We start from the raw sequence: 8,762 nt of genomic DNA on the forward strand, positions 1-8,762 counted from the left end.
ACGCATAGACACACTCTCACAATTTTTACTTACCCCCCCCCCCCCCCGTCCTTACCCTCCCCCTCCCCTCCCTCGCCTAAAATCCTGCTCACCTACCCCTCCCCTACCTATTCACTCACCTCTTCCGCACCTCCACCCCCTCCCTCCCTCCCCCTCCACCAAAACACATCACTCCATTAAATATGTTTTGACACACTGTACTTTTACCCATGCAGGGAGAGTTCCCGAAATTGACCCTGTCAATGCTGACTGACCAAGGTCAAGAATAATGGAAGGACACGGCTAGTGGATACGCCCCCATTAGACTTTCTCACCTGTTGAAGGTGTATGCCTTACCTGTTGTGTCTACCACCTGTCCCCTTTCTTCAAGACCGAGAGCATGTCAGGTAAGTCCTTGCATTGATTGTTCTTGTTCTTGTTGTTCTTGTTGTTCTTGTTCTTGTTGTTCTTGTTCTCCTTGTTCTTGTTCTTCTTGTTCTTGTTCTTCTTGTTCTCGTTCTTCTTGTTCTTTTTGTTCTCGTTCTTGTTCTTCTTGTTCTTTTTGTTCTCGTTCTTGTTCTCGTTCTTGTTCTACTTCTTCTTGTTCTTGTTCTTCTCGTTCTTGTTCTCGTTCTTGTTCTTTTTGTTCTCGTTCTTGTTCTTGTTCTCGTTCTTGTTCTCGTTCTTGTTCTCGTTCTTGTTCTACTTCTTGTTCTTCTTGTTCTTGTTCTTCTTGTTCTTGTTCTTTTTGTTCTCGTTCTTCTTGTTCTCGTTCTTGTTCTACTTCTTCTTGTTCTTGTTCTTCTGCAATAATGGGCTGAAACTCCCATGGCTTTTACGTGTATGACCGTTTTTACCCTGTCAGTTAGGCAGTCGTACGCCGCTGTCGTTTTGTTGTTTACTCTCCTAAAAAAAAGAATTACAATTAGAATAGTGTGTCTATCACGTGTGTCAACTTTCGGGTGCTGCCACCATGTCAGGTACGTAAATAAATTACGATGAACGCTAACAATAAGCTAATGGAGGTACTGACTGCATATTTGATTGAGTGGAAAGGTGTGTGTGTGTGTGTGTGTGTGTGTGTGTGTGTGTGTGTGTGTGTGTGTGTGTGTGTGTGTGTGTGTGCGCGTGTGCGTGTGTAAGGTTTAGGCGTGTGTGTGGTGGTTTTTTTTTAGGTATAATGTTGTTGTTGTTGTTGTTGTCGCGGTAATCATGATCACCATCATCATCGTCGTCGTCGTCGAAATGATGTTGTGGTTTCTTGTTGTTGTTGTTGTTTTCGTTGTTGGTTGCGGTCACTATGGTTGTTGTTGTTGTTTAATATATATTTTTTTTTTAAATCTTGCCTATTTATAAGCAGTTGCAAGAAATCTGTTGACTACTTTTGTTAATACCAAACAAACACCCCAACTGTGCTGTGTATCCTGAAGCAGTAACGTTACACGTCAAATCAAAGTATCAACATCTATCTCACCGATATAAGAAAACATGCCGCTCGTCTTAATGTACACGAATCTTGATTCTTTGAGGTATCTGATTTGTACCACTAGTTGTTTGGCTCATACCTGGAGGCGTGAGCTTTGAACTTCCCTATTGTCGCGGGTGTCAGTCGTTACATTTTAATGTTGGAGTGCTAGAGTTAGTTTACAAAACACACATGTGTATCTGTAATAGATACAAACGTAGATGTGTAGACTCTTCCTCGTTCGGTTCGGTTGGTAAATATGAACTTTTGTTAGGTTTAGCTCTCTCACTTCTAACTGTGTGGTTTTTTGTTCGTGTTTTATTTAACAGCTAGTCTTCGTTCATCCTGGTTTGGAAGTCTTTTTGCATTCTGTTCTGTTCAATTTCTTTTGTCTATGTGGTTTTTACATTTAGTCAAGTTTTGACTAAATGTTTTAACATAGAGGGGGAATCGAGACGTGGGTCGTGGTGTATGTGTGTGTGTCTGTCTGTCTGTCTGTGCGTGTGTGTGTGTAGAGCGATTCAGAACAAACTACTGGACCGATCTTTATGAAATTTGACATGAGAGTTCCTGGGAATGATATCTCCGGAAATCTTTTTCATTTTTTCGATAAATATCTTTGATGACGTCATATCCGGCCTTTTGTAAAAGTTGAGGCGGTACTGTCACACCCTCATTTTTCAATCAAATTGATTGGAATTTTTGTAAAGCAATTTTCGACAAAGGCCGGACTTCGGTATTGCATTTCAGCTTGGTGGCTTAAAAATTAATTAATGACTTTGGTCATTAAAAATCTGAAAATTGTAATAATTTTTTTGTTTATATAAAACGATCCAAATTTACGTTAATCTTATTCTACATCATTTCCTGATTCCAAAAACATATAAATATGTTATATTTGGATTAAAAACAAGCTCTGAAAATTAAAAATATAAAAATTATGATTAAAATTAAATTTCCGAAATCGATTTAAAAACAATTTCATCTTATGTCGGTTCCTGATTCCAAAAACATATAGATATGACATGCTTGGATTAAAAACACGCTCAGAAAGTTAAAACGAAGAGAGGTACAGAAAAGCGTGCTATGCAGCACAGCGAAACCACTACCGCGCTGAACAGGCTCGTCAGTTTCACTCCGTTTTGCACAAGCGGCGGACTACGGTCATTGTGAAAAAATGCAGTGCGTTCAGTTTCATTCTGTGAGTTCCACAGCTTGACTAAATGTAGTAATTTCGCTTTACGCGACTTGTTTTCTATCCCTTCGGGCGCTCCTTAATTGATCCTGAAGTCGACTTCGTGAAGACTCCGCGAAGTCTTTTTAAACGAAATCTTAGTGCTAAAGCTCCGTGCGGCCAGCTTCGCGGAGCATATTTCGCGTAGTCGACTTCGCCCAAGTAATGAAAGGCTATAACTCTTTTTGTGTGTGTCTTTTATTTTATTTTATGTATCTATTATTATCTATTTTTATTGTTATACTTACTTTGTCTAAAACACACTTTTGTTGCCACCACAGATGGGAAACAGAAACGCACCGACGGTAAGCGGCCCAACAATATGGCGAAGTCAAACGACGGAGTTGGCCGACATTTTCCTATGACGTCATTTGGCAAGTCCGAAATGACGTCACCATTCCTTAACGGTAATTCCGCAGCTGGCCATGTCGCTGACGGAAGCACACCAAAAGATCTCAGGTATTTTTATGATGACTGTTTATACGTGTGAATGATTTGTTATGACTGACGGAGGAAAAAGTGATGGTAGGCTACCTTCACTAGTAATGGACATTGATTTTTTTTATAGGTATTTTGGGGAAGAGCCTCGAATATGGACCACCTGTTGTTTCATGCTGATAACTACCTTTTTTTACGAAGACAATTCATTTTGTGCTTGGTTGTTGTTCTCTTAGTTAGGCCTAATTAGATCTCATTAGCTTTCGTAGACATTCAGCAACAAATCTTAATTATGACACGTTTCACTGATCTTCGACCCAGCGGTCGCTGAAGAGGACAGACATACACACACTTATAATACACTTATAATACACCTATAATACACTTATAATATACTTATAATACACTTATTATACACTTATAATACACTTATAATACACTTGTAATACACTTATAATACACTTATAATACACTTATCTGACAAATTGTCCAGAGATTGTCTCACTTGTGTCTGCTGAGCTAGTTTCTGGACAATTTGTCAAATAAGTTTATTTTCTGTATTATAAGTGTTTTTCTGTCTGTCCACTCAAAAGACCGCCGGGTCGAAGATCAGTGAACGTAACGTTTTGTTTTGTCATTATTAAACGTTGCAGTAACACACCTTATTTTATTTTGATTAGGGGCGGGGATGTAGCTCAGTCGGTAGCGCGCTGGATTTGTATCCAGTTGGCCGCTGTCAGCGTGAGTTCGTCCCCACGTTCGGCGAGAGATTTATTTCTCAGAGTCAACTTTGTGTGCAGACTCTCCTCGGTGTCCGAACACCCCCGTGTGTACACGCAAGCATAAGACCAAGTGCGCACGAAAAAGATCCTGTAATCCATGTCAGAGTTATAGAAACACGAAAATACCCAGCATGCTTCCTCCGAAAACGGCGTATGGCTGCCTAAATGGCGGGGTAAAAAAACGGTCATACACGTAAAATTCCACTCGTGCAAACAACACGAGTGTACGTGGGAGTTTCAGCCCAAGAACGAAGAAGAAGAAGAAGAAGAGTTTTTTGATTGTGCATAATGTTGCCACTGACACACATACATACACACATAAACACACATACAAACATACACTCACCCAGCCCCCCCCCCCCCCACACACACACACATGCACACACACACTCACACGCATCGCCACCTACGTCTCGATTCCCAGTCTATGTTAAAACATTTAGTCAACAGTTGAATGAATGTAATAAAAATGCCAAATAAAACGTATACTGTTGACCACTGCCACAGGGAGAGCCTGTTGACCATCATGTCCGGTCAGTACGGGTTGCTGGTGGTGGTGGTGGGCGCTGTGCTGCCTGTCGTCGAGACCTTCGCTGACCCCAACTCTTACATGTTTGAGGTGTGTGTGTGTGTGTGTGTATGTGTATGTGTGTGTGTGTGTGTGTGTGTGTGTGTGTGTGTGAGTGTATGTTGATGTGTGTGTGTGAGTGTGTGTGTGGTGTGTGTGTGTGTTGATGTCGCAAACTATGAAAAAGTAAGGGTACATTTTTTGTGCCACAGATTAATGTTTCAGTCTCATGTACAGTCACACATACAGATACCAAGTGTGTTATGTAATCTCAATGTTTCATTGATTAAAAGGGCAGCGTCTTCCCAAACATAAAATAGTCTGTTGTTTTCCGTCAGGGTTTCTACATCTACATGTACCTCATGAGTGGCATCTTCCTGGCGTACGTCTACGGCTACCTGCTGCGGAAACAAGCCACCTTCATGCCGATCAAACGCGCATTCTCCAGCTTCCGGCGAAGCGTTTCCGCTTCCGCTATGCGCAGGAGCGAGAAGGGCTTGGGAGCGGCGGAGAACGGGACCGGGGGAACCTCTAGACACAAGCGACGTCGAGTGGTCTACAACGAGATGCCCAATAATCATACAGGTAGCTTCTACCTGCGTGTTGGTGCTATAGGTAAGTGGTCTACAACGAGATGCCCAATAATCATACAGGTAGCTTCTACCTGCGTGTTGGTGCTATAGGTAAGTGGTCTACAACGAGATGCCCAATAATCATACAGGTAGCTTCTACCTGCGTGTTGGTGCTATAGGTAAGTGGTCTACAACGAGATGCCCAATAATCATACAGGTAGCTTCTACCTGCGTGTTGGTGCTATAGGTAAGTGGTCTACAACGAGATGCCCAATAATCATACAGGTAGCTTCTACCTGCGTGTTGGTGCTATAGGTAAGTGGCCTACAACGAGATGCCCAATAATCATACAGGTAGCTTCTACCTGCGTGTTGGTGCTATAGGTAAGTGGCCTACAACGAGATGCCCAATAATCATACAGGTAGCTTCTACCTGCGTGTTGGTGCTATAGGTAAGTGGTCTACAACGAGATGCCCAATAATCATACAGGTAGCTTCTACCTGCGTGTTGGTGCTATAGGTAAGTGGTCTACAACGAGATGCCCAATAATCATACAGGTAGCTTCTACCTGCGTGTTGGTGCTATAGGTAAGTGGTCTACAACGAGATGCCCAATAATCATACAGGTAGCTTCTACCTGCGTGTTGGTGCTATAGGTAAGTGGTCTACAACGAGATGCCCAATAATCATACAGGTAGCTTCTACCTGCGTGTTGGTGCTATAGGTAAGTGGTCTACAACGAGATGCCCAATAATCATACAGGTAGCTTCTACCTGCGTGTTGGTGCTATAGGTAAGTGGTCTACAACGAGATGCCCAATAATCATACAGGTAGCTTCTACCTGCGTGTTGGTGCTATAGGTAAGTGGTCTACAACGAGATGCCCAATAATCATACAGGTAGCTTCTACCTGCGTGTTGGTGCTATAGGTAAGTGGTCTACAACGAGATGCCCAATAATCATACAGGTAGCTTCTACCTGCGTGTTGGTGCTATAGGTAAGTGGTCTACAACGAGATGCCCAATAATCATACAGGTAGCTTCTACCTGCGTGTTGGTGCTATAGGTAAGTGGTCTACAACGAGATGCCCAATAATCATACAGGTAGCTTCTACCTGCGTGTTGGTGCTATAGGTAAGTGGTCTACAACGAGATGCCCAATAATCATACAGGTAGCTTCTACCTGCGTGTTGGTGCTATAGGTAAGTGGTCTACAACGAGATGCCCAATAATCATACAGGTAGCTTCTACCTGCGTGTTGGTGCTATAGGTAAGTGGCCTACAACGAGATGCCCAATAATCATACAGGTAGCTTCTACCTGCGTGTTGGTGCTATAGGTAAGTGGCCTACAACGAGATGCCCAATAATCATACAGGTAGCTTCTACCTGCGTGTTGGTGCTATAGGTAAGTGGCCTACAACGAGATGCCCAATAATCATACAGGTAGCTTCTACCTGCGTGTTGGTGCTATAGGTAAGTGGCCTACAACGAGATGCCCAATAATCATACAGGTAGCTTCTACCTGCGTGTTGGTGCTATAGGTAAGTGGTCTACAACGAGATGCCCAATAATCATACAGGTAGCTTCTACCTGCGTGTTGGTGCTATAGGTAAGTGGTCTACAACGAGATGCCCAATAATCATACAGGTAGCTTCTACCTGCGTGTTGGTGCTATAGGTAAGTGGTCTACAACGAGATGCCCAATAATCATACAGGTAGCTTCTACCTGCGTGTTGGTGCTATAGGTAAGTGGCCTACAACGAGATGCCCAATAATCATACAGGTAGCTTCTACCTGCGTGTTGGTGCTATAGGTAAGTGGCCTACAACGAGATGCCCAATAATCATACAGGTAGCTTCTACCTGCGTGTTGGTGCTATAGGTAAGTGGCCTACAACGAGATGCCCAATAATCATACAGGTAGCTTCTACCTGCGTGTTGGTGCTATAGGTAAGTGGTCTACAACGAGATGCCCAATAATCATACAGGTAGCTTCTACCTGCGTGTTGGTGCTATAGGTAAGTGGCCTACAACGAGATGCCCAATAATCATACAGGTAGCTTCTACCTGCGTGTTGGTGCTATAGGTAAGTGGTCTACAACGAGATGCCCAATAATCATACAGGTAGCTTCTACCTGCGTGTTGGTGCTATAGGTAAGTGGCCTACAACGAGATGCCCAATAATCATACAGGTAGCTTCTACCTGCGTGTTGGTGCTATAGGTAAGTGGCCTACAACGAGATGCCCAATAATCATACAGGTAGCTTCTACCTGCGTGTTGGTGCTATAGGTAAGTGGTCTACAACGAGATGCCCAATAATCATACAGGTAGCTTCTACCTGCGTGTTGGTGCTATAGGTAAGTGGTCTACAACGAGATGCCCAATAATCATACAGGTAGCTTCTACCTGCGTGTTGGTGCTATAGGTAAGTGGCCTACAACGAGATGCCCAATAATCATACAGGTAGCTTCTACCTGCGTGTTGGTGCTATAGGTAAGTGGTCTACAACGAGATGCCCAATAATCATACAGGTAGCTTCTACCTGCGTGTTGGTGCTATAGGTAAGTGGCCTACAACGAGATGCCCAATAATCATACAGGTAGCTTCTACCTGCGTGTTGGTGCTATAGGTAAGTGGCCTACAACGAGATGCCCAATAATCATACAGGTAGCTTCTACCTGCGTGTTGGTGCTATAGGTAAGTGGCCTACAACGAGATGCCCAATAATCATACAGGTAGCTTCTACCTGCGTGTTGGTGCTATAGGTAAGTGGCCTACAACGAGATGCCCAATAATCATACAGGTAGCTTCTACCTGCGTGTTGGTGCTATAGGTAAGTGGTCTACAACGAGATGCCCAATAATCATACAGGTAGCTTCTACCTGCGTGTTGGTGCTATAGGTAAGTGGCCTACAACGAGATGCCCAATAATCATACAGGTAGCTTCTACCTGCGTGTTGGTGCTATAGGTAAGTGGTCTACAACGAGATGCCCAATAATCATACAGGTAGCTTCTACCTGCGTGTTGGTGCTATAGGTAAGTGGCCTACAACGAGATGCCCAATAATCATACAGGTAGCTTCTACCTGCGTGTTGGTGCTATAGGTAAGTGGCCTACAACGAGATGCCCAATAATCATACAGGTAGCTTCTACCTGCGTGTTGGTGCTATAGGTAAGTGGTCTACAACGAGATGCCCAATAATCATACAGGTAGCTTCTACCTGCGTGTTGGTGCTATAGGTAAGTGGTCTACAACGAGATGCCCAATAATCATACAGGTAGCTTCTACCTGCGTGTTGGTGCTATAGGTAAGTGGCCTACAACGAGATGCCCAATAATCATACAGGTAGCTTCTACCTGCGTGTTGGTGCTATAGGTAAGTGGCCTACAACGAGATGCCCAATAATCATACAGGTAGCTTCTACCTGCGTGTTGGTGCTATAGGTAAGTGGTCTACAACGAGATGCCCAATAATCATACAGGTAGCTTCTACCTGCGTGTTGGTGCTATAGGTAAGTGGCCTACAACGAGATGCCCAATAATCATACAGGTAGCTTCTACCTGCGTGTTGGTGCTATAGGTAAGTGGCCTACAACGAGATGCCCAATAATCATACAGGTAGCTTCTACCTGCGTGTTGGTGCTATAGGTAAGTGGCCTACAACGAGATGCCCAATAATCATACAGGTAGCTTCTACCTGCGTGTTGGTGCTATAGGTAAGTGGT

General features: G+C 43.5%; 1 protein-coding gene across 3 annotated transcripts in view; it reads left to right on the forward strand.

Moving 5' to 3' along the window:
- The first annotated feature begins 220 nt into the window (after positions 1–220).
- The window catches only part of LOC138979611 (proton channel OtopLc-like), a 19,452-nt gene continuing 10,910 nt past the window's right edge, over positions 221–8,762 (forward strand). The window contains exons 1-4 of one of the 3 annotated variants that reach the window (XM_070352323.1): positions 221–386; positions 2,960–3,137; positions 4,406–4,517; positions 4,805–5,081. In XM_070352323.1, the coding sequence (XP_070208424.1) occupies positions 380–386; positions 2,960–3,137; positions 4,406–4,517; positions 4,805–5,081 (574 nt within the window). In that variant the 5' untranslated portion in view covers positions 221–379. Of the gene's footprint in view, positions 387–859; positions 960–1,719; positions 1,793–2,959; positions 3,138–4,405; positions 4,518–4,804; positions 5,082–8,762 lie in introns of those variants that run through there. The other 2 variants (XM_070352324.1, XM_070352325.1) reach the window with 2 other exon arrangements.

Source organism: Littorina saxatilis, linkage group LG11 (genome assembly GCF_037325665.1).
Source record: "Littorina saxatilis isolate snail1 linkage group LG11, US_GU_Lsax_2.0, whole genome shotgun sequence".
Taxonomy (NCBI): Eukaryota; Metazoa; Mollusca; class Gastropoda; order Littorinimorpha; family Littorinidae; genus Littorina; species Littorina saxatilis.